Below are 24,774 nucleotides of genomic sequence, written 5' to 3' on the forward strand. Positions count from 1 at the left end.
TTGTTGTTGTTGTATTGCTGTGGCTTTTCCTTTTCGTCTCTTGTGCATTTTGTGTGGCGCGATTTGCCCGCGTTTTGCTGGCCTTCGTCTTAGCCAGCATCTGCAGCTGTTTAAGTGCATCTGCTGTGCCCTTCCAAATGGAGCATGTCGAATTTGTGGTAGTGCTTGTTACATATATGACTATATTTATAATATGATATATCTATACCTATATATCTCAATCTAATTATTGTTGTTAATAAGTGAATAAATATTACTATATATACATATATCTATTTAAGTATACATATATACCTAAGTAAACCAGAAAGCTAAGCTAAGGCCTTCGACTTGATGTTGTTCTTGTTATATTTGTAAATTTTTAATCAAATTTTACCAACACCCACACATCACTAGCTATGTAAGAGCAGCATCACTTGACCTCTGTCCGCTCGCCCTAGGATCGTTCGTCTTATGTTCGCTCTCCTTACGATAGCTCATCGAATACATAATTTCTGTATTTACTCCCAGCTTACCTATTGAATGAAGCCAGTGTGAAATTGGAACTCAAGGCGACCGGACGCTGCTCCGATATTTGTGAATCCCTATATAAGAAGTAGGCAGCAGCAATCCAATGAAACTTGCTTAGTCATTATCGTTAGAGTATTTGTTTAACCAGACAGTGATATACTAATTCATAAAATTTTCCTTGAACCTTTCAGAGTAAATTTCATCAGAAGTCACAGAGAGAAAAATTTGTGTTTGGGCAATATCATTTTTGAAAATATCTTATATTAAATACTATTTTTTCTTCTTCAATTCTGCTCTCTCTTCGAAAGGGTATTCAAACGTCTCTCAACCCTTGACCCGCTTCTCTTCTCGTTCACATTTGACATACGCCATCTCCGTGCTTGGCCTACTCGTATTTGCAATACAGTTTCACACTCGTATTTCTCATTTAGTTGCTATTGCTCTCTGCCCAGAAAAAATTCCCGTGTGCCTTAGTGGACGTTGCTCAGTTTCAGTTGGAGTTTTCCGTCAGCTCGTTCGTTTCCCATTCACAATGATGAATGAATGAATGAATCGCATGTGTAATTCATTTTATTAGTCGTTTCAATCAGAGCTCGCATCATAAGTGCGCTTAAAATCTATCTGAAATTTATGCGGCTTTTTATCTTGTTGCCGCAATTCTTCTTCATCTTCTTCTTCCTCTGCATTAAACTGATATGCCTAATGATCGATGTGCATGAATGTAGGTATGTAGGTACATTCGTATATGCTAATATTGAGTGCAGTTCCTGAGAGAAATACTAAGCTGAGTCGAGTTGGCCAGGCCGAAAAAAAAACCAAAAACGAGTTTATGACGCAGCTTAATTGTTGCCCTGCAAGCAGTTGTACCGAATGGGCATATTGACTATGTGAATCGTGGAGGTAATCGACTTCAGATGACTTTGAATATTCAGCAAGAAGTATTCCTGGCGGGGCTGTTAAGTTGAGGTGTTGTAGGGGACTACAACTATAAGAACCAGACTAGACATGGATGTAAAAGGTCCGTTTCCAGACATGGGTCGGTAACATTGGATAAGTTTGAACATAGATGCAAATTAAGATTTCTAGAATAAATTTAGATTTTATTATTGCATTTTCAATGAAATCGATAAAAATCGATATAAATGTTGTTTTCATAGATTTCATAGATTTCGTTCTATAGGCATAATTTGCTCATAAACTGCGCACATATTCAAATAGATCTTTCTCTTTTAATAACCCTATCTCCATCTCTTTATGCATCTGATTTGTTTATCAATGATAGAAAGCTAGAATATTTTAGATTCAGAGTATTCCCAAGTTCAGCACTCTCTCTCTCTCTTTCACTCTTTCTCCATAGTTCATGCCAACTTCTATTTAATTAGCATATATTTCGTAAGACATTAGAACTAGCTGCAAGTGTGATCTAAGAAGTTGCCAGAGCTATTGAATAATAAGTAATTGTAAGTCCAACTAAATATTTTTTGTCTGGAATTCCAATAAAAGCAGATTCATTAATTATATTTTTCGGCCTCTTCGGCCTGAGTTGATCTCTGAATATTTCCCCACGCTGATTCACTGTGTTGTGTGAATAGTTATGCAAATCGAGCTGTGAGTGTTTTATTAAAATACATTCGGCGAAGTTTCTATAGAATTTCTTTACTGTTTTTATTTTTGTTTTTATGGTTGTTGTTTTTTTTTTTTTTTTGTTGTATATTATAAATAACGTAATGGATGCTAATTCGTTGTCGACTGCGCCATATAAAAGCGACGCATTATCCAAACTTCTAGCCAGGTTAAGAGTGAAGACGAGACAAGACGCGACATGTTCAAGCCAACAATCTGCCTGTTCGTGCTGGCGGTGGCCAGTGGTGCTGTTAGTGGTGCCAGCATTGGCGGCAAGCTAATCAACGATGTAACCACCGAGAAGCGTGAGATTATTCCCCTGCTCAGCTTTGAGGTGGACAAGAAACCCGACGGCTCGTTCCGCTTCCAATACGAGGGCGGCGATAGGAGCTACCGCGAAGAGACCGGCTCGGTCAGCAATGCCGGCACCGATGATGAGGCCATCGAGGTGAAAGGCTCCTATCGTTATATCGATGCCGATGGCCAGGAAGTGGTGGTCCACTACACCGCCGGCAAGAATGGCTTCGTGCCCATTGGCACCAACATTCCCGTTGAGATCTCGAATCTGGCCAAGGCAGCCGCCGACCTGCCCGAGTACACCGAGGAGCAGCAACGTGCCGATCGCTACAATCAGCGTCGCGCTCGCTCCAAGTCTGAGGAGCAGCCCGTCGAGGCAGCTAAGACGCTTGTGGCCGCTGAGCCCGTCCAAGCAGAGGCAGCTGTGCCCGCTGAGTCCGTCCAGGCAGAGACAGCTGTAGCTGCTGATGCCGCCCAGACAAAGACAGTCGTGGCTGCTGAGCCCGTTCCAGCAGAAGCCGAAGCAGTCGTGGCTGCAGAGTCCGTCAAGACTGAGACAGTTGTACCCGCTGAGACCGTCAAGACGAAGAGACTCGTGACCGCTGAGCCCGTGCAAGCAGAGACAGTTGTAGCCGCAGAGTCCGTCAAGACGGAGACTGTCGTGCCAGCTGAGCCCGTCCAGACGAAGACTCTCGTGGCCACAGAGCCCGTCCAAGCAGAGACAGTTGTAGCCGCAGAGTCCGTCAAGACGGAGACTGTCGTGCCAGCTGAGCCCGCCCAGACGAAGACACTCGTGGCCACGGAGCCCGTTGTAGCGGCTGAGTCCGTCAAGACGGAGACTGTTGTACCCGCTGACTCCAAGACGAAGACACTCGTGGCCACGGAGCCCGTTGTAGCCGCTGAATCCGTCAAGACGGAGACTGTCGTGCCAGCTGAGCCCGTCGAGGTAGTGAAGACTCTGGAGCAAGTCAAGGCAGCTGAGCCCGCTGTCGCCGCCTCTGAGCTTGTGCCCGTGAAGGTGGTGAGCAGCCTGGTATGAAGAATCCTGAGTGATAAATGAGACTTAATACGATTCTATGTTAGTATTTTAATTTCTATATTTGTAAATTGATTAGCAATAATAAAAACAACAATGAAATAAGTGAAAATGATCAACTGCGAATTTAATTTAAAATCATTTAAAAGCTTAAAATAAAACAATTTCGACTCAAAATTGAATTGAGCAAACAATTTCAGCTGCAATGCCTAAAGCAGATCTTCAGATATGAATTTTGGCTATTTAGCTATGAAAATAATAATTTATATATCACAATAACTAACATAAAGAAAGATTTAGCTAGTTTTTTGCGAACTTTCTATTCTTGTATAAAAGACTTTTGTTGATTATAACTATTATGTCATCAATGCCTAATTTCATTCATTAGCAAAGCAATATACTTCTTTAGCGCTGCTTGCAACTGACAGAGCTGCAAATCTCGTCTATCTATAGCCCCTGAGATCGCACCCAAAATGTTTGCAAAAAAAATATCATGTTAATTGCCAAATAATGATGTCATAAAACTTTATGGAGCCACAGAGGCTGCTGTGATGATGAAACGTGAGTTTTGTGGACCATAAAAGCTCTTTTTACTCTCTCTCTCTCTCTCTCTCTCACTCTCTCTCTGTCTCTCTTTTTGCCACTCTCTGTAATCAAAACCTGAGGTAGAAGTTCTTCTACTTAATGAATGTAGCTTGAAGATTAAAAATTCGGGATCTTCTGGCTTAATTGATAGGAGTTGAAAAATTTGCATAATTAGTTGAGTCATTTGTCATTGCTATGATGCTGTCCGATAATTGAGCATTCAACTTCAAATCCTCGTGCTAAGTGTAATAAATCATGTGTGCTCAGTCGGGCCATAGATTGGCTAATGCTGCCAGACGTTTCTGTGGTGCGAAACAAATTAATTACAGCAATGAATCAAGCATAAACAGCAAAAGTGATTGATGCTGCACTGAAGATTGATTGATTGCTTACGACTCATTATTAAGAACTGTGTACATAGAGTGACAGAGCATAGACAAATAAATAGATAAAAATATCAAGTAAAATCAATTATCATTAAAAATAAAAATATGAACTGAAAAAGGATTAATTAAATAAAAATAATAAAAAAAATGAAATTAATCAAAATAATAAAAAAATAACAAGTAAAAATTAAATATGTAAGATTAAATATTATAAAAAGGTCTTTTAATAAAAATACGTACATTTTTAAAGCTATGCATATTTACGAAAAAAAAAAAAAACTCGAAAATAAATGAATTAAAAATATAAAATATCTGTAAACAAGACAATTAACATCTTATTTCATATTTCACATAGCAACTACAACAAGTTGAACTATGCCAAGCTCCACTGCAGCATCGAAAGCGACTAAACGCGTGATTATCATCGATTGCGCACGCCTGAAGAGAAGCATCGATGTGGCTCCCCAAAGCATCGAACAACATGCTAGTGTGTCAAGTTTTTGTTTTTCAAGGTCTACGAAGTTGGGAATTTCTAGTCTTTGCTTATAGAGAGAGAGAGAGAGAGAGAAAGCGAAAGGGAGAGGGAGATAGAGAAAGATTATGCAAAGCAGCAGACGAAATTGGGTGTATTCAAATATTTCCTCCGCTTGTCAACGATTCAATATCTTTGATATTTTTCGTGTTAAATTTTATTGGCATCTTCATTATGTTACATAACTATTTCACTGACTATATTTCACCTTCGACTCCAATTCAGAGTCGACGTCGTTGGGCAAATCCTTGGCTGCCTCAGCCACTGCCGTGATATCGGGATTAATGATGGAGCCATAGGGCACAAAGCCATTCACACCCGCTGTGTAGAAGACCTCAACGGTTTCGCCGAATTCATTCAGGTATTTGTAGGAGCCCTTGACTTCGAGTGCCTCGTCGTCGGTGCCGGCATTCACCAGGTGAGCCTCCTCTTCGCGCTTGGTGCCATCGCCAGACTCGTAGGAGGACCTATAGGAACCATCCTCGCTTTTGCTGACCTCCGAGTTCAGAATGGGCACGACTTCCTCTTTCTCGGAAACGGGCAAGGCCTGGGCGACGGCCAGCACAGCCAGGACGAACAAAGGTAGCTGCAAGAAATCCAGATCAGGGCGTTAGCTCGACTATCTGCAGAGTTTGCCTGGGGGCTCCAGCGCACTTACGAACTTGAACATTTTCAATATATTTATATATATATATTTTTTTTTTGATATTCGAACTGGATCAACGAAAGCGAGAGTTTGAGTGAGACTAACCCGTGCGTTGGCTTTTATATGCGGCTGGCATTGCGATCAAATAATTCAACGCTTCTCTATGCGCTTAAACATGCCAAACATGTTTGCATCCCGGTTTATGGCAGCTGCGCTACGTCCAAAAACTTTAAACGATGCTCAAATTACTTCACGCTAAATGTCAGGGTCGTTCCACAAAAAAGAAAACAGAAACAACACAAAAAATGTGTCAACCACTGAGGCGGTGCTGCCGATTAGCCACTCAGTTATTCCAGAGCCGCTGCAGCAGTAACTTCCGCGCTCTATTTGCTCCTCTATCTTTAAACTGCATCCATACGATGGCCGTAAAGAACCGACATATAATTTCAAGTTTTATATATTTGTACCTTAACTACTCTAACTCAGAAGTCAAACAATGAACTCAGAAATGATCGTCAAGTGTCTGCAGCATATTCAAATATTTAGTGAGCCAGCAGACCTACCCAAAATTGGACTGGAAATGCCCAGGGCACTTAGTAAGCGTTGTGGCTGTGGCTGTTCGGGCTACTCCTCTGCTCAGGTGTCAGACTTTTTTGCATCTTACACGAATCGCATTCAGATGGAGATACTTACTAATAAATTACAAGAGAGAATGACACAAAGCGCTGACATTTTACATGCTAAATGAAAACATTTGTGGGCTTGGTGGTGGATGCCAATGCTGAGAGGCAATTAATCGCAACACCTTGAGTGGGTGAAGCAGCCAACAACAATGTGTCTCTAGCTTGTAAAAGGTAATGCCAGCTGAGAGCCTGCTAATGGATGCACTGATTGATGCCATCAATTCAGAAGATCTAGCCACAGATAACTGCTGGAATTACAGATATGAAATGAGTTTGAGAGATGAGATACAGATATAGATATAGATACAGATACAGATACAGATACAGATACAGATACAGATACAGATACAGATACAGATACAGATACAGATACAGATACAGATACAGATACAGATACAGATACAGATACAGATACAGATACAGATACAGATACAGATACAGATACAGATACAGATACAGATACAGATACAGATACAGATACAGATACAGATACAGATACAGATACAGATACAGATACAGATACAGATACAGATACAGATACAGATAACAGATACAGATACAGATACAGATACAGATACAGATACAGATACAGATACAGATACAGATACAGATACAGATACAGATACAGATACAGATACAGATACAGATACAGATACAGATACAGATACAGATACAGATACAGATACAGATACAGATACAGATACAGATACAGATACAGATACAGATACAGATACAGATACAGATACAGATACAGATACAGATACAGATACAGATACAGATACAGATACAGATACAGATACAGATACAGATACAGATACAGATACAGATACAGATACAGATACAGATACAGATACAGATACAGATACAGATACAGATACAGATACAGATACAGATACAGATACAGATACAGATACAGATACAGATACAGATACAGATACAGATACAGATACAGATACAGATACAGATACAGATACAGATACAGATACAGATACAGATACAGATACAGATACAGATACAGATACAGATACAGATACAGATACAGATACAGATACAGATACAGATACAGATACAGATACAGATACAGATACAGATACAGATACAGATACAGATACAGATACAGATACAGATACAGATACAGATACAGATACAGATACAGATACAGATACAGATACAGATACAGATACAGATACAGATACAGATACAGATACAGATACAGATACAAATACAGATACAGATACAGACTTCCTCCTCATAGTTCGCCTTTTTACATCTCATCAATCAGTCTTCGCTCAATTTCTTCTTCTCCTATCTTGTTTCCCATGAATCGCAGAAACTGTTAAATATCTCATCAGCAATTAAAACTTGTTGCTTGATAAATGCTTCAAATTAAAATTCTAATTAGCTGCATAAACTGTGTTTATCGCTCTCCTCGATAATGAAAAATTCAATTGAATTCGCAATAAATATCGAGAGCCATAAACTCAGAACAAGAAGATTTGTTGAATGCCCAGCAGAGAGAAGAATAAACATTATTATTAATTTAGCTACATTTTTTATTGGCGTCGGTGTCGACGTCGGCTCTGACGACATTTGGCAAAAGGGCATAACCCGGACTAGAGAGCCGTGGGGCCCAGTGGGCCCCAGCTCGAGATCGAGCTCCAAAAATAAGAGCCAACTGAAATTACCATGTTGCAAATTGTGGTGCCAATAAAAATTGCCACAATTTATATTTGTGACAGGCGCAGCGAGGCGATGCACGTACTCAAATTAAATATGTGCACGATGAGCAGCTTTACGACCAGTGTTGGTAGCCGTCAGAGCAGAAGCAGCAGCAGCATCAGAAGCAGCAACTGCAGCAGCAGCTGGTGTTGTAAGTGCTTGAGCTGTCCATTGGGCCATTTGCTCTCGCTTTGGCGCTCCCCATTTCGGCATAGTTGCCCGCTGAGCTGGCCAAGTGTCTGAGCTGGCGATTTTTGAATTGAATTTATTTACTAGCCAGGCTACGTTTAGTTTATGAATCGTTTATTTTCAATAATTGTTTGAGTAACATTTACAAAAGTGCGACAATCAAGGCAGTTTAGCCGGCGCATAACAACTCAACTGCTGCAGCTGCCAAGCTGAATGTCTTCAATTGATCTACTCTTAATATTCTTGGCTTGATATTTATTTTATTTGTATCCTATTTCCATTAATCTTATGCTTATTTTGTAAAATTGCTTGAATATCATTTGAAATTATGCTTTAAGAATAGTTTATACATATCTTATTTGATATTTTTTCAAAATTTAATTAAACAACATTTGAAAAAGTGACTTGAGCTGACTAGTTAAGCAGCGTATAACAGTGTATAACAGTTCATATAATGTACTCAGTGATCTTTTCTCTTTTCTCTTAATGTACTTTAGAGCTTTAATAAATGTACGTAACTAAAAAGTGTTTAGTTTAATACTCTAGGGAATACCTCTAATAAATTATTTGCTTACTTACCATTCTATATTTTCTACATTTTCCATTTCCAAGTTTTGTTACTCACCTTTTGCTGATTCATAAAAATTAAACTAAAGCATCACAAAAAAAAAAAAACATATTCTGTTTACTTTTATAAAAATAAACTTTATTCTTAAATATACATTTGGTACATTTTCTTGTAATACCTTTCACATATCTGGTTTGTATAACACTTTCATAACAATTCAAATACTTTCGGCCTCACTTTAACTCCTTTTGCCCGCTCTCACCTCCAGTGATTGCACCGCATTCCTCGCCGCGTCGCTTATTTCCTTGGGTATATTCGTGCCCACGGGCACAAAGCCATTTTTATCAGCCACATAGCTGACCTCCACCTGCTTGCCATCACTGTCAATGTAACTATAAACACCAGATACTTCTAGTTCCGTATCGTCATCATCATCCGCATTATTATTATCTTCCGCAACAGCTGCAGCAGCAGCAACAGCTGAGTGCACATCTTCATCATCTGCTGATCTCATGTGATTCTTGGAGCGTCTTACGATGCCAACCTCCTCGCGATAGCTGCCATCGGCGCCTTCATAGGCAAAGAAATAGGAGCCATCATTTTTTTGCTCGGCTAACGACTTGATAATCGGCACCAGCTTCAACTGCTGCTCAGCCTCAATGCCCCAGCCGCCTGTGCAGCAGAGAGCCAAGAGCAAGCACTACAAAGAGAGTGAGGGAGAGAGAAGTTGATGAAAGATCATTTCTGCTGCTGCTGCTGCTGCTGCTGCTGCTGTGGTCGTTGCTTACCAATCGAAACATGTTTTATGGCAGTTCTTGTGAATTTATGCTAATCGCAAACAGTTCTTGGCGCTTTTATACCATTTCACTGATTGTGCTGGGTCAATAGAAAGTTGCGAGACGAGTCGCAAGGCGCAGATAGAGTCGTTGAACTGCATTTGCAATTTAAAGTAGCCGAAACCGAGTTATGTAACCTGCCTTAATTTGGCCATTGTCTGCGTGTTAAATGCGACACATCAGCTCGTTGCTGCCGTCGGTCTGTGGGCGCCTATCTGAATATCTAACAGCTTGTAGCATGAGCATGTGAGGTGCAGCAGCAGCTAATAAAATTTGTCAAATTGCTTGTACAAACATGTCGCCAAGTGGGCGTGGGCCATGCCCCAGCGACCAACGTACGTGCAAAGCCAAGCCAGAAGAGAACAACAACAAAAAGCGAAAGGTGCTGCATATGCAACGGCTGACTGGCGAAGAAAATGGCTAAGCTCTTTTCCACTTGACTACCATGCAAATTCTTTGCCACAGTTTCAATTTGGAGTTTCTGAATTTTTGAGTTTTGTATCTTTCGAACTACGCTGTTACAGTGGGTGGGCACTGAGAAGCGACTAACATTTATGCCAAAATACTCAAAAAGAAGCAAAGCAAAAACAATTTTTAATAATTTTTGGCAAATTTCGCAACCAGACATTGGCAACTGTTTTTTTTATTTGTCTGCCAAAAGACTTGCTAAATGCCCTGTAAAATGGGAATTGCAGTAGTGTTGTTAATCGAATTAGTAGTATTGTAGTGTAAGTAGTAATTAGTAGTAATGGAAAGTAGTAGTAGTGGAAATATTACTCCAATTAGAAGTTTTTTACATACAATACGGATCAAAGAGTTCTCCAAGTTTAATACCTCTATATAATGTAATAACTATAAATTTTATTTTATATATTTAAAAGTCATCGTATATTAATTTTAGTAGTTTTGTTTATTATACTATAATAAAATACTTAAATGCATTCTAAGTCGCTTCAATTCTAATCCAAAAATTGCATTTTTCTCAATTCACAGGGTATCTTGCTGTTGGATACTCAGCAACTCTCTCGCTCTGATTCGGTGTTGGCATTTGCCTTGGCGTCTTCTGGGCGTCAAACACAACACGCCCAGTACCAAAAGACAGGCTCCAGCTCTGGCTCTGGCTCTAACTCTGGCTCTGGCTCTAGCTAAGTTTCTAGCTCTGTCTCTATCTCTGTCTCAGTCTCAGCCTCTAGCTCCGGCTTCGAGACTTATTAATAAATTGATTCTGAGACGATTCGAAACTAGTCTGGCTGCTGAAATGGAAACACTTTAATGAGTATTGAGTGGTTGCAATGCCAACGAGTGCATAACTTAGATGCGACACATTAACCTTTACACAGCAATTGCAAATGCAAAACGAAGAACCGGAACAGCAGCAGGAATCCACGCATACGCAGAGAGAGTGAGGCAGAGAGAGGGGGACAGAGAGTGACACGAATAGAGAGCAATTGATCGTATCACATTGCAGATTCAATCAATTAGCAGTAATTAACCTGGCCGAATGCTATACCAGTTGCCAAATGCCAAGTGCCTCGGTCTCGGCAGATCATTCAATAATATCGCCGAAGCGAGAAGGCGACTGCCCGACTCGCCGACACGAATCAAAGTTGTTTCCCAAGCGAACAACATTTATTTATCTATGTTTATATATTTTCTTTTACCTCTCTGCTTCTTCCTCGTGTTTTGAGCGTCTGCTCAACTATTGTTCAAATTAGCATACAAACTATTTCGCACTCATTTGCAAAACTATTTATGCCTACAAAAATTAGCAACCGAAATGTTTGAATAAAGAAATTGTATTTAAATTGATAAAAAATTTGGGGTTAAATATTATATTTCGAATCGCTCGAACATTTGACAATGTAAACAATAATATAGTAATGGGAGCTAAGATCAGGGTTGGCACCTTATGATGGAGACGATATATATATATCAGAGGTAATAATAATAGACATTGCATACAAAGAAATCATTTAATCATGTTGGAACAAGTAAGAAAGCTCCAGTCGAGACTGCTCGACTAGGAGATACCCTGAACCCTCCAAGCTGATATTCTAAACATTATGCACTTCTTTTATGCACACATACATACACATGCATCCACACGCACGCATAAGCCTGCGCTCTGCTAACTGCGCAGTAAGCAGCGACTGCGCTTGGGCTGCGCTGCAGTGTGGGCAATATTATGAGAATTAATTTGTTAAATAATTTCTTTTGTAGACATACGATCTTAATGAAACTTTTAGAGCGTAATCATATGGTGAATATGTGTGTATATTCCAAAGCCCAAGTCTCTAGTATTTGAAATACGCTTTTTACAAAAGTGAGGGTGAGGGGGTGAATTTAAGGGTGGGGGGTAAATTTGAACAAAAACCGAAATTGTATAAATTCCATATAAGCATACATTAAAAATTTGGAGACTCTAGCAATAAGGGTGTAGAAGATATAATTTTATTACTGGTTTTCGATAAGGTTTTTTATCGATAAAAAAAGATCGGGATGAGTTATCGATTTTTAATGATAAACTTGATATGCGCGCTGTAATTACGGACATTTTAAAAAAAATTTGAAGTCTCTAGCTCTTATATCTTCTGAAATCGACGCGTTCATACATACGGACGGACGGACGGACGGACGGACGGACGGACGGACGGACAGACAGACGGACAGGGCCAAATCAACTCAGCTCGTCGCCCTGATCAAGAATATATATACTTTGTGGGGTCTGCCACGCCTCCTTCTGCCTGTTACATACTTTTAACAAAACCATTATACCCTGATTTCCCATTTTCAATGGGTTCAGGGTATAAAAATCACAAGCAAAACATATAAATAAATTTCCATTATACGAATAGATATGGAATAGATAATAGAAAGATAATATACTCAACTTCCTTATATTATTATTATTTAATATTATTTTAGCAGTATTATAAAAAAAATCTAGTATAGTCAAATCTAGTCTAGTCCATATAGATGCAGGGTACTCAAAGGTATTCCTAGCTTAATGTAGCCTAAAAAGCTTTTTTATTCCATTTCCATACAATATACTTTTAGGCGCCGTTCCAAAAGCTAGCGAAAAAGCTCATGGATCATAAAAAATACAATTTCCGAACACTTAAAAAAAAGAAAAGAAAAATATGCTATAATATATGTAGTTCAACATTGTCTAATACCCAACCGCACCCCCATGAGACATCGCTTAAAAATCTCGTATAGTTTTCCAGGTAATATCTATTCGCCACAGTAGCTTTGACCTTGCCAAAAGCATATCGAACAAAAAAACAACAACCTCATAAAAATTAACATATTCAATTAGTTAGCGAGCAGAACATGAAGCGAGATATGTTCGAAAAAATGAGATGAAAAAAAAAAAAATTGTAATAATTGCAGGCGAGAACGCATTAAAAATGTAAAAATTGCATTACTGTCGAGCACTTAGTTATAAATGACTTTTCAGAACAGATCATAACTGAGTGGATCGGGGCAACACCTTAACATGAACAGCATGACGAATGAGCAATGATAAATGGTAAATGATGAATGATGAATGATGAATGTGAATGAGCAGACAATGGAAGAGGCTCAAGAGTAGCGAAGCAGACAGAATTCACAGGTTTATCTATGGAAGAGACTTCTGGCCAGTTAACTAACTTAATTAACATATCATCTTCAACTTCACCTTGACCATAGGGCAGATAATTGCGTATACGCCGTGTTTGCGACAGATTTCTGAAAGTTGGGCTTACATCTAGAGCAGCAGAAATGAAGGTAATAAAACAGCATTAAAACAAAAGACAGAGCCAGCTAAGAGATTGTTTCGTGGATGTGTATATTGACTATACGCCATGGATGCCTCAGTGAGGTCTAGCTGAAATAAAATAACTTCTGACTATTCGAAATCCTCAGCTCAGCTGAACATGACATACAGAGCACATAAAACTAACCTCTGTCCATAGAAATAAGCAATTATCAACTTTCAGCAACTGCTTCATCGCTAACCTTGACCATTGGGAAAAGTTACGTATACGCCATGGCAGCCCCAGAAACCCAAAAGCCTAGCTGCAGCTGCGATCGGGAGCAGCGCAAAAACGAACACAGCTCACATCAGCACATAACTCACACAGACACCTTAAGAACAAAAGAATCGATGTAGGAGAGGGAAAAAAAGTGAATAGAAATTTGCATACGGCAATCTATGTAGCTGGCGGGGCATGCATCTTCTAGATGCAACATCATAAATATAGCTGCACATAGCAGCTGGAAATTCGTTTGTCCTTCTGTCAATGGCCAATAAAAAACCAATAAAGCTGCCAACCAGCAAGCCGTCAGTCGCTGCTGTTAACACGATTCGCATGTAGATAAATTACAGCCCAGCAGCAAATCGAATGTGACAATGCTCGACTCTGCGATACCCTGTATGCAGTTGCTGAAAACAGCTAGAGTATGCTATGATGTCTTTGAGATATATTGATATTGATTTAATTAAACAGAATAGTCGATAATTATCGATGCTGAGTAATAGTAGACTTTGATTTAGAATAACCGATATTTATCGATTTTCCGGGAAAAACTCCCTCATCATTTGAGTATTTGTTTAATATGAATTATTGATATTAGAAAGAAGAATAATATTTAGTTATCGATACTTATCGATTTCACAAGCAGCTATTCTTGTAATCAACTTAATTGAGTATGTAGTAATACTTACTTCCATGCAGTGTTGCCCAGGTAGTATACCCTCTGCCTACTCATAATGCATGCAGGGTATAACAAGATCAAAATCAAGATCAAACCAGCAGTTGGTCAGATATGGCAGCTGCCCATATGCTGGCTGCAGCTAGCGAGCGAGTGGACTGGACAGGAAGACGTTGCCGTTGGGCGGCCGGCGATTCTTATGATCGAGCTGCGCTTTAGGGCCTGCCTTGGTTGAGCTTGGCTGGCTGCCAAGCTAAGCGAAGTATAAATAGATCTGGCCCCAGTTGCAGCATTTGCAGTCTAGTTCAAGTGGCAGCAGCAGCAGCATCGATACTCCGATACTCCGTTACCCGTTTCTACATCCCACCCACACACTCAGCGCGTGAGTGTAACGTCAAATTTATCGAGCGTGTAATTTGTTAAGCGATTTTCCCGTTGAGATTTATGACTACGTCGACAGCTTAAATGCGGGTAAAGCTAAGCTCAGCTTCCTCTCTCTCACTCTCTCTCTCTTTCTCTCTCTCTCTCTCTCTCTCTCTCTCTCTCTCTCTCTCTCTCTCTATTTTGTATTCTTACTCTCCCTTAAACCGAGCTGTGAATCTATTCTTGTTTCTTCGAATTTTTTAGTGTTTAGTGTTTTGTGTGCTCATAGCCGTTGGCCACGCCCAGCTGCCCAATGCGCCGTTTCAGCAGACGCCCTTCCAGCAACGCCAACTGCAGCAGCAGCAGCAGCCCCAGCAGCCACAGCCACCGCCCCCGCCCTTTCAACGCCAACGTCAACAGCCACCTGGGCAGGGTCTGTTTCCAGTGCAGGCCAATCCGCTGAATCCTCTGAGTCCGCTCAATCCGCTGACACCCAATCCGTACAGTCGCTACAATCAGTATGCGCAGCAGAACTATGTGCCGATCACCGCCTATCAGAACGATCTGAACCTGGATGGCAGCTTCTCCTATGGCTATGCAGCTGCCGATGGCACCACGGCTCAGGCACAGGGATATGTCAAGAATCTGGGCTATGGCGAAGGTGTGGAGGCGCAGGTGAGCATTTAATACAAATAACGCTACTCGGACTTATAAGAGGTATAGGGTATATGAACTATAGAGATCATTAATACCTTGAATGAGTATTATGTAGTCGCTTATTCCCGACAGTCTGAAATTTCGCCTTATTGTTCTCTTCTCTCTTACCAGGTCATCCAGGGCTCCTATTCGTATACTTCTCCCGAGGGCACGCCCATTACCGTGCGCTACATTGCCGACGAGAATGGCTTTCGTGCCGAGGGCACTGGCATTCCCGCCACGCCCTCTTACTTTGTGGGCGCCCAGCCGTACCAGCAGGGCGTGATAAACCCGAATCTGAATCCGTATCAGACACCTTTCAGGCAATTGCCCACAGGCGCACAGGGATTTCGCCCCGGCCAGCAATTGACGCCGCAACAGCAGCAGCTGCAGCAGCAGCAACTCCAGCAGCAGCAGCAACAGCAGCAGCAGCGCAACTTTCCAAATTCCGGACAATTTCAACCGGATCAGCCATTCAATAACCTGCTCTCCGGCAATCTGCCAGCTCAGTATGCGGGTCAGTTCGGTCAGCCACTGGGCGGTAATTTGACACCGCAGCAGCAGCAACAGCAGCAGCAGAATCTCAACCAGCAACAGCAGCAGAATCTGAACCAGCAACAGCAGCAGAATCTCAACCAGCAGCAGCAGCAAAAGGATCCACGAAATGAGCAGCAGCAACAGGCGCTGATCACACAGCAGCTGCGCGGCAGACCCAACCAGCTGGTCGATCCCTTTGGCTACAACCAGTTCAACAGACGCTTCAAGAAGTCATCCAAGCAATAATTAATTGATCGAGCAATACTTCAATAATCTGCATATACTTATAAATATATCTATATAAATCTATTTGCGAATTAGTCGATTTAGTCGCATTCAAATGCGTGATATATACATGCGCCTATAAAAAATCAAACTGTTCGTGTTTCATTTAAGAATTCCTTGAAATTCGATTCTTACTTAGGCACTTTTAGGTAATTTTCTCTATTCATTAACAGAGTTGCTTGGCTTTTCCATGTTAGATACCATCATTATGTTAACAAAAAGTGAATGAACGCCTAAACATAATGTTTATAATGATATGTTCCTTAAAGATGAACTAATGATATATTAATTATCATATATTAATTATGTTATATACAATGTTAACTAACAGAGGCGCCAACTTTTGAACTAAACAATAATAATATTTATATTCATTTATATGCAGCTGGTACTTGAAATGAATCGACCACAACCACACAGAAAACCTACATAGAAAAGATGTCCTGAATTTCTTTTTGCAGAAACTTGTCTAACTACAAATAATAAAGACAGAGTACGAGAAGTGAAGAGTCTAGATAATCGAGACTGCAACAGCAGAAGCGAATATGCAATGCTTTAATAATTCCCAGCCTACGAGTATGCCATGAACTATTTCAACTTTCTTAAGATTTTATTTTGCTCAAAAAAGCTTTTAATACTTGCAACTTTCTTTAACTAAAAACAATTGTTATTATTCAAAGTACATCTAATTAATATCGTTTAATATAAATATAGCTTAGCTATATCGCTTATAACTAAGTCTTAATTTGGAAAGACAGGATTCTTTTGGAATTGTTTTTTAGAAGCGAAACTCTTTCCTATGAGCTAAGTACTAAGAGTAATTAGCGGCAGAATGCGTTGCATTGAGGTTTCATTCGTCTTCATCTTTAGCGCTCTAATAGATGTAACCGGACTGTGGATCGAATTCGCCATTGCCACGACCGCCACCAGAAGCAGGAGGAATGTATTGCGCACCAGGTCCACCAGCACCGCCAGCACCACCTCGTCCGGCACCACCGCCAAATCCTCCAGCGCCACCTGATCCAGCAGCACCACCACCAAAGCCAGGAGCGCCTGCTCCTCCCGGCGCACCACCACGACCAGGAGCGCCTCCAGCTCCACCGCGACCGCCAGCACCACCAAAGCCTCCAGCGCCACCTGCTCCACCAGCACCAGCACCACCTCCGTAGCCAGGAGCACCAGGTCCACCTGGTGCACCACCACGACCAGCGCCGCCGCCACCGCCAGCTCCTCCAGCTCCGCCGGCACCACCGCCATATCCGGGTGCGCCATCTGCTCCACCACGACCAGCACCTCCAGCGCCACCAGCTCCACCTGCGCCTCCACCGTAGCCTCCGCCTCCAGCACCACCTCCTGCACCTCCGCGACCAGCGCCGCCACCGAATCCACCAGCTCCACCACCTCCAGCGCCGCCTGCACCACCGCCGAAGCCTCCAGCACCACCTGCTCCACCGCGACCGGCACCTCCTGCACCACCGAAGCCTCCAGCTCCACCTGCACCACCTGCACCTCCACCGTAGCCTCCGGCACCAGCTCCACCTCCAGCGCCGCCTCCGCGACCAGCACCTCCGCCACCACCAGCACCACCACCGAAGCCACCAGCTCCAGCACCGCCTGCACCACCTGTGCCTCCTCGACCGGCACCTCCTCCAAAGCCTCCAGCACCACCGGCTCCACCAGCACCACCGCCAAATCCGCCAGCTCCAGCACCGCCTCCACGTCCAGCGCCTCCACCACCACCTGCTCCACCAGCACCTCCGCCAAATCCATCAGCTCCAGCACCGCCACCAGCACCTCCACGACCAGCGCCTCCACCACCACCAGCACCACCACCATAACCACCAGCTCCAGCACCACCGGCACCGCCTCCAAAGCCTCCACCGCCACCGGCTCCGCCAGCCCCACCACCGAATCCACCAGCTCCAGCACCGCCTCTACCGGCGCCTCCGCCAGCACCAGCACCGCCGCCATATCCTCCAGCGCCTGCACCACCACCGGCTCCACCGTAAGATCCGGCACCACCTGCGCCACCACCACCACCTCCACCTCGTCCGCCGCCTCCTCCGTAGCCACCAGCGCCAGCTCCTGCTCCGGCTCCAGCACCATCACCACCTGTACAATTTAATAATGTGAATTAATGGAAACTGAACTCCACGATGGGCAACTAACTGATCAACTCACCTGTACCACCACTGTAGCCACCACCAGGAAGCGGAGAAATGCCTTGAGCAGCCAAGGCCTTGGCTATGGCTTCAGGTATGGGCGGTGGAGTGGGCAGAGCTGCGCCCGAGGGCACAAAGCCGTTCTCATCAGCTGTGTAGGAGATCTCAACCAGTTCTCCCTCAGGATTGGTGTAGGTGTAAGAGCCCATTACCGAAGGAATCTCATTCGCAGAGCCCTTGTTCTTAACGGTGCCCTCCTCCTGAGCCTTGATGCCGTTGCCCGTCTCATAGCTGAAGCGATAGTTGCCATCGCCATCGTTTTCATTCACAAACGATAAGATGGGTATGGGTGGGCCGCCTGCAGGTGGTGCAGGGGCAGCTGGACGTGGCGCCGGAGCACCACCAATTGGTCTGCTCGGTCCACCACCGCCTGAGAAGCCACCAAGTCCGTTATTGATGCCACCCAGTCCATTGTTGCTACCACCAAAGCCACCGCCGCCGCCGCCACCACCACCACCCGGTCCCTGTAGACCCGCACCAACACCACCACCCGCACTGGCTGCATTCGCTGGCGGTGGCAAATATTTGTTATCCAGTCGCGCCGCCTGCGTCAGCGCCAGCAGCGTCGTAAACAGCGCCTGCAACAGAGATGAGAGATGGAAGATTAAACACAGCCAGCCAACTGACATTACTAATTTATGCGGCTCAGTGGTGCGGCGAACAGTTCAGCGGTGCATAGCACATGGCAAGCTTTCAGTGGAGCGTCTGACAGCCGTATAACCCATATGCCATCGTGATGCACGTTTTACTCAGAGGGAGGAGCGACGTGCCTGCCCCACCAGCCAGCCAGTCAGCCAGCCAGATGTGTAAGAAGATTTACATAAAAGTCAAACGTCTGGCTCTTAAGAAGCAATAAAAGTTGATTACAAGAGGATACCTATTAGGCTTGGCTGCTGTTTACAGGGTAACTGACAGTTGGGCACTTACATTTAGAACAGCATTACTTATGCCTAAACAGTTCATTGACATACAACAATGCACTTTAACCTCCGGCTAACTTTATGTTAAGTAGTTGAATAGCATGCTTTCAATATCTGATAAAGAAACCTAAACTATATTCAAATAGAGCTAGAAGCCTTAACAACTAAACCTAAGCTACAGGATAACTTCATGATAAACAGTAGAAATCCATTTTGACATTTGCCTATTTAATTTAATATTTATATTTTGCTTAATTTTAAGTTCATGTTAAATAACTGGATGATGTACTATATAATCTAATAAGACAAAGACCTCTAACCTCAAGCTAAATACAGCTAAAAAGCATTTCGGTATAACCTGCAAACTATACTCAACTATAAAACAAAACCAAGATACCCTGATTTTGAATGGGTTTAGGGTATTATTAACAGAATGTCTTCTACAACTCTATTTAAAATAGTCTACTCAACGTAAGTCTCATGATAACTTAATGTTAAACACGCAGACTAGCAAATGTATTTTTAATGTCAAAACGCAGCTACATTCATTCAACTACAGAGAGACACGCTCGGCGCTGAACCGCATGAATCACACGATTCATAAATTGTTGGCTGACATGCAAAACATGGCAGATGACAGGCAGAGCTACCTGATAGACGGTGCTTACTTATGAATGAAATATTTAGTAAAAAAGAAAAAACTTTAAATAAATCCATTAAAATATCAAGCAAAAATATTTTAGCTAAGAAATTCATGAAGTCAAAAGTTTTACAATGCGCTCACGTTTTGTCTCAGTTGCTATTAAAACATTTATCGCTGCTCTTCAGGCTAAAGACAACTATTTAAACAATCGACAAAGGCATCAAAGCCAAATGTAACGAAGTAGAAGAAGAAGAGGGGAAAATATTATGTATGGAAAATGCTGAACGAACTCTGATATTTGCTGCAACAGTTGCAGTTGCAGTTGCAGTTGTAGTTGCAATTGCTGCAGCGTGTGAACCATTGAGAAGAAGCAATAGCAGAAGGTTAAGCAAGCAAGCATCTCCAGTAAGTAGCAAGTGGCAAGCAGCAAGCGGCATGTGGCAAGTGGCAAGTGGCAGAGCTGCTACCTTAGTCAAGTGTCAAGTTGAAGTTTAAAGTGCTTAACTTTAATTGGCTGCGAGAGAGATGAAGAACTCTATGCCTCAGCCTCAATCAAATCAATATATTTGAAATATTGAGTAAACTGATATATTTGACATTTAGCTGGACTCAGTTGCGCACAGTTGCTGTTGCATGCCTCTGCCTGGCCTGCCTCGAGAGCTCTCCAGCTCGACCAGTTCGTGACTAACTCCGCAGCATCAGCCCATCCTCGTCCTCTGGCCAAGTTGTTGCCTCGCTTATAATTGAAGTCAATTGCAAATTGTGTGCTAATTGGGTCAACTCTGTATAAATCTTAGCCAAGTTGATCTGCTTTTCTAAAATAACAAAAAAAGGGGGCGTCAATGGGGGCGGGGGCGTGCACGAAGATGTCGTTGCTGCTGTTGCTGTTGCTGCTGCTATGGATGTTGCTGCTGTTGCTCATGCTTATGATGTCGCTGCTGTTGCTGATGTTGCCGTTGTTTCTGGTGCTGTTACTCCTTCGGCTGTTAATTTAGATGTCGATGATGCTTATTTTGTAGTTTTTGTTGCAGTGATTGCAAATGCTGTTGTTGCTGCTGCTGTTGCTGCTGGAGCTACTCTTGTTGGTTGTTGATATTCTTGATGTTGATGTCAATATTACTGTTGCTGTTGTGGGTGATGTTGCTGTTGCAGGTGATGTCTCAGAATCTGTTATTGATGATATTGTTCTGGTGCATGTTACTGCTCCTGTTGCTGCGTGTGCTGCTGTTGCTGTTGATGTAGCTCATATTGCTGTTGCTGTTGTTGCTGATGTTGCTGATGCTACTGATGTTGCTGCTATTGCTGATGTTGCTGCTGTTGCTGATGTTGCTTTTGGTGCTTATATTGCTGTTTCTGTTGTACTTCTGCTAGTGATGTTTCTGCTGTTGCTGATTCTGTTGTCTCAGCTTCTGTAATTGTTGCTTCTGTTGCTGCTGCTGTTGCTACAGTTGGTGCTGCTTCTGCCTCTTGCCCAACTTTGCGTGCTGATTTTTCATCAATGAATCAAGCAAATGCTGATCTCAGCTCTCTGATTTTTTAATGGGCTTTTAATTTATGCGTTTTGTCTTAGATCTTTGGGCGCTGTTGCAGCTGCTGGTTGCCAATGTAGTTGCAGTTAAGCTTGTTGCAGCAACTTCGTTTGGCTTTTGTCTTTCGCGTTGCGTGTGCCGCAAAGAACGGCATTTGCGCCCAATTGAGCAACGTATTGAAGACTTGAAGACTATTTGACTGTTGCAATCACTGAGAATTTGATGCGGGTGGCAAAAAGTTCGCATACAACTCGAAATGATATTGCAGTGGAAAAATATTCCGAAATTAAATCAACAAGCAGCCTCACAGAAGCTGAACTTGGATGTAATGAAACGAAATCTAGCTAAACGATATATCTATAAATATATACTGATATGTATATTGATTTCTATTAATTTGAATTCTAAATCTAATTCTTTTTAAAATTTTTCTTTTCCTTAACACAAACACATAATATATTCTATGTACTAATCTTAATTCATTCATTTCTATTCACATTTATCTTCATCTATTATCTATATCTCTTATTTAGGGACACCTACCTACTGAACTAAGAAGAACAAGAGAGTATCCTTAATTCAGGGTTATCCCAACCTGAATTTACCATTATGAACTTGACATGAATTATCTATAAATTTTTGCAAATTAATGTACCTACCTTAAATTATAAATAATTTGTTTAACTTTATTTATTTTAAATAAATACTTTTATTATTACTTTTGTATAATTTCATAGAATTTTTAATTATGATTTTTAATTTGATTAATATCATCATCTACATGCCTCTTACATATTGCTTGAAGATGTTTGTGGAAGTCGAAGTCGAAGTTGATTAGCCAGCTGTGCTCATGATGTAATTTACGAACAGAACAAACATGTTTAGCGTAACCTGTCAATCTCAGCCAAATGCTTTGTGTAAGCAAAGCAAGAAGGGGTATATTAGTTTTGTAGGCACTGTTTAATCTCTTGTAATTATGGAAATATATCTGCAATATCTAAGTGTTCGTTATATAGAAATCTCGAATCAAAAATGTATAGGCATATATATCTACTTCCCAGCTATATGCATCTAAAGGCAAAAAAATTAGTCGAGTATGCCCTATTGTCATATTTTTGCTAGTTGTATATTTTTTTTAATCATGGCAATTACTATTCATGGAAGATTTGTATAAGCTGACTAAGATTTAATATGAAACGAAGCATGGGGTAATACAGATAATAATTATATAATATAGTTTTAGATTATTTTTATTTATTTTATGTATCAATCCTTTTCCACAAACTCACCAAGTTCAGCTGCATTTCTTTGCTTTTGCAATGGTAAAACAATATTGTTCTAAAACTCGTATCCTTCGGGGATTGCACAACACTGGAACACACAAGCGCTCGCACGCACACATACACGCACACAAATACTAATCACAAAATGTGTAGCATCCAAATACGGAGAATCCTTCAAAGTCTATTTATAGCTGTCGCGAATCGCTGTGACGTTGTGGCCTCGTCTATTGTCACGGAACTTGTGCGCCGATTCGAGTGCAGGTTCTTCGGCTTTTATACAAATGCAGCACGAGATCGTTTGGGGCGCCAAATGCAATCGAATGGAATGGAATGGAATGAACGAAAAAAGCTAACGCTGAAGCTGAGGCTGAGTCTGAGTCTGAGGCTGTGCCTGAGCGGAGATTTTGATACTTTATGGCATTTATTGCAAGCGTATATATATATATATATGTGTGTGTGTGTATGTGTATGTGTTGTACCGCACAGCTGGCAAAAACAATTGCATGCCAAAAGGGAGACAGACACGACAGCAAAGTCTCCGGCTCTGGCCATTGTGTTGGCGTTTGCTCAATGTAGCAGCAAAAACAACAACAGCAGCAGCTACCAGCTCTCCACTCTGCTCAATCTCCACTATCCTCAACAAGAATAGCATTAGCCGCCGCTCTCTCTCTCTCTCGCTCTCCCTCACTCCTCACGCCTTTACAGTTAGGGCGCTCTCACCACTATCAACAACAAGAATAGCATTAACTGTCGCTCTCTCCTGCTCTCCACTCTCCGCACTCGTTACTGTCCTCTACAAGAATGGCATTAGCTACGGCTCTCTCCCACACGCCCGCTGCGCTCTTCACTCTTGAGCGCATCTTTAATTTAGTCAGTTGCAATTGGCAGTTGCCCAGCTACCAGTTGTTAAGTTTTTGCGCTCATAAATTGAAACCCAATCGAAGCTGAACGCTTCGCCGCGCGCGCTCTCTCGCTCTCTTTCTCTCTCCCATCCCATTTTCAACTATCCCATTCCAAATGCTTCCCATTTAAATAGTTTACACGTTTTCAACAGCAGCAGCAACAACAACAACCTCAGCAACAACATCATTTCAATGCATTTGAGCAACTTTGCAGCTTCATTATGAAACGGATGTCAATAAATCTACACGCTGACCCTTTGAGGCGTTGAAATTCTGTTTAGAAATTTAAAAAAATATATATATTGAGCAATTATTTCGTTTGACCTTTTGGAAAACGCTCTGGTCATAAATATCATTAATATCAACAGCAACACCCAAATGTAGCCTGCGGCCAGCCGACAAAATTGCCAAATTATATTGACCCCAACAACAGCAGCAGCAACAACTAGTTACAACAACAGCAACAACTAGCTACAACAGCAACAGCAATAGCTCAAAGGGCAGTTGCTCGCGAAATTTTGTTTAAAGTTTTTGGCCACAATATTGTCATTTGGCTTCATCTGTGGCCAAGTGGGATGTGAGAGTGTTTCTTAAGGCGAGTGCATGACTAAATGATACCCTAAGCTGCGAAGAAATGAGATAGATCTAAATCCAATATTGCCAAAAATCTTAAGGAATCGATTGAACTGTTACTATTAAGTTCAAGGAACTCTATTATTTCTTATATAAATAGCTATTAAGTCTCAATACCCTCTGCTGACATTTCATATAAATACAGAGCACTTTAACATGCAAGCAACATTCATATATATATAGTCATGATACATCTGTATATACCTATAACTGAGCGTAACCAACTTAGGGAATGCACATTGACATTTGAAGAATTGTTATTTGTTGTTGTTACTGTTGCTGTTGTTGCTGTTTGTTGTGATTTAGAAAGGCTGGCAAACTTGGCAGCCGAGCAACAATTGAAGACGAGCATTTGCAGCATGTTGTCAACATCTTCAATATATATTTTCCTTTGTCGTTTTGTGCAACTTTTGTCATATGGCAACACCGATATACCCTGTAAGTCCAAGTGAC

The 24,774-nt window shown here is 41.8% G+C and overlaps 5 protein-coding genes across 5 annotated transcripts; 2 read left to right on the forward strand and 3 right to left on the reverse strand.

Moving 5' to 3' along the window:
* Positions 1-2,262: 2,262 nt before the first annotated feature.
* Positions 2,263-3,578, forward strand: Cpr47Eb (Cuticular protein 47Eb). Its single transcript, XM_089469779.1, has one exon. It carries the CDS (start codon positions 2,333-2,335, stop codon positions 3,467-3,469), a length of 1,137 nt encoding a protein of 378 aa, XP_089325905.1. The 5' UTR covers positions 2,263-2,332; the 3' UTR covers positions 3,470-3,578.
* A 1,525-nt stretch (positions 3,579-5,103) lies between these two features.
* LOC108617404 (Cuticular protein 47Ec) lies at positions 5,104-5,768 on the reverse strand. The gene is made up of 2 exons (XM_018013198.2): positions 5,628-5,768; positions 5,104-5,555 (listed from the first exon to the last, which is right to left on the reverse strand). The coding sequence occupies exons 1-2, from the start codon at positions 5,637-5,639 to the stop codon at positions 5,160-5,162; spliced, it is 408 nt and encodes a 135-aa protein (XP_017868687.1). The 5' UTR covers positions 5,640-5,768; the 3' UTR covers positions 5,104-5,159.
* A 2,978-nt stretch (positions 5,769-8,746) lies between these two features.
* Cpr47Ed (Cuticular protein 47Ed) lies at positions 8,747-9,640 on the reverse strand. The gene is made up of 2 exons (XM_018009676.2): positions 9,563-9,640; positions 8,747-9,474 (listed from the first exon to the last, which is right to left on the reverse strand). The coding sequence occupies exons 1-2, from the start codon at positions 9,572-9,574 to the stop codon at positions 9,013-9,015; spliced, it is 474 nt and encodes a 157-aa protein (XP_017865165.1). The 5' UTR covers positions 9,575-9,640; the 3' UTR covers positions 8,747-9,012.
* A 4,972-nt stretch (positions 9,641-14,612) lies between these two features.
* Positions 14,613-16,280, forward strand: Cpr47Ee (Cuticular protein 47Ee). The gene is made up of 3 exons (XM_018009340.2): positions 14,613-14,779; positions 14,936-15,346; positions 15,500-16,280. The coding sequence occupies exons 1-3, from the start codon at positions 14,774-14,776 to the stop codon at positions 16,148-16,150; spliced, it is 1,068 nt and encodes a 355-aa protein (XP_017864829.1). The 5' UTR covers positions 14,613-14,773; the 3' UTR covers positions 16,151-16,280.
* Positions 16,281-16,787: 507 nt separating this feature from the next.
* Cpr47Ef (Cuticular protein 47Ef) lies at positions 16,788-23,162 on the reverse strand. The gene is made up of 3 exons (XM_018013474.2): positions 22,793-23,162; positions 18,371-18,989; positions 16,788-18,301 (listed from the first exon to the last, which is right to left on the reverse strand). Exons 1-3 carry the CDS (start codon positions 22,805-22,807, stop codon positions 17,064-17,066), a joined length of 1,872 nt encoding a protein of 623 aa, XP_017868963.1. The 5' UTR covers positions 22,808-23,162; the 3' UTR covers positions 16,788-17,063.
* Between the last annotated feature and the right edge of the window lie 1,612 nt (positions 23,163-24,774).

The sequence above is a fragment of the Drosophila arizonae genome, chromosome 5, assembly GCF_054131065.1.
Source record: "Drosophila arizonae isolate 15081-1271.41 chromosome 5, UAZ_ARI_1.0, whole genome shotgun sequence".
NCBI lineage: Eukaryota > Metazoa > Arthropoda > Insecta > Diptera > Drosophilidae > Drosophila > Drosophila arizonae.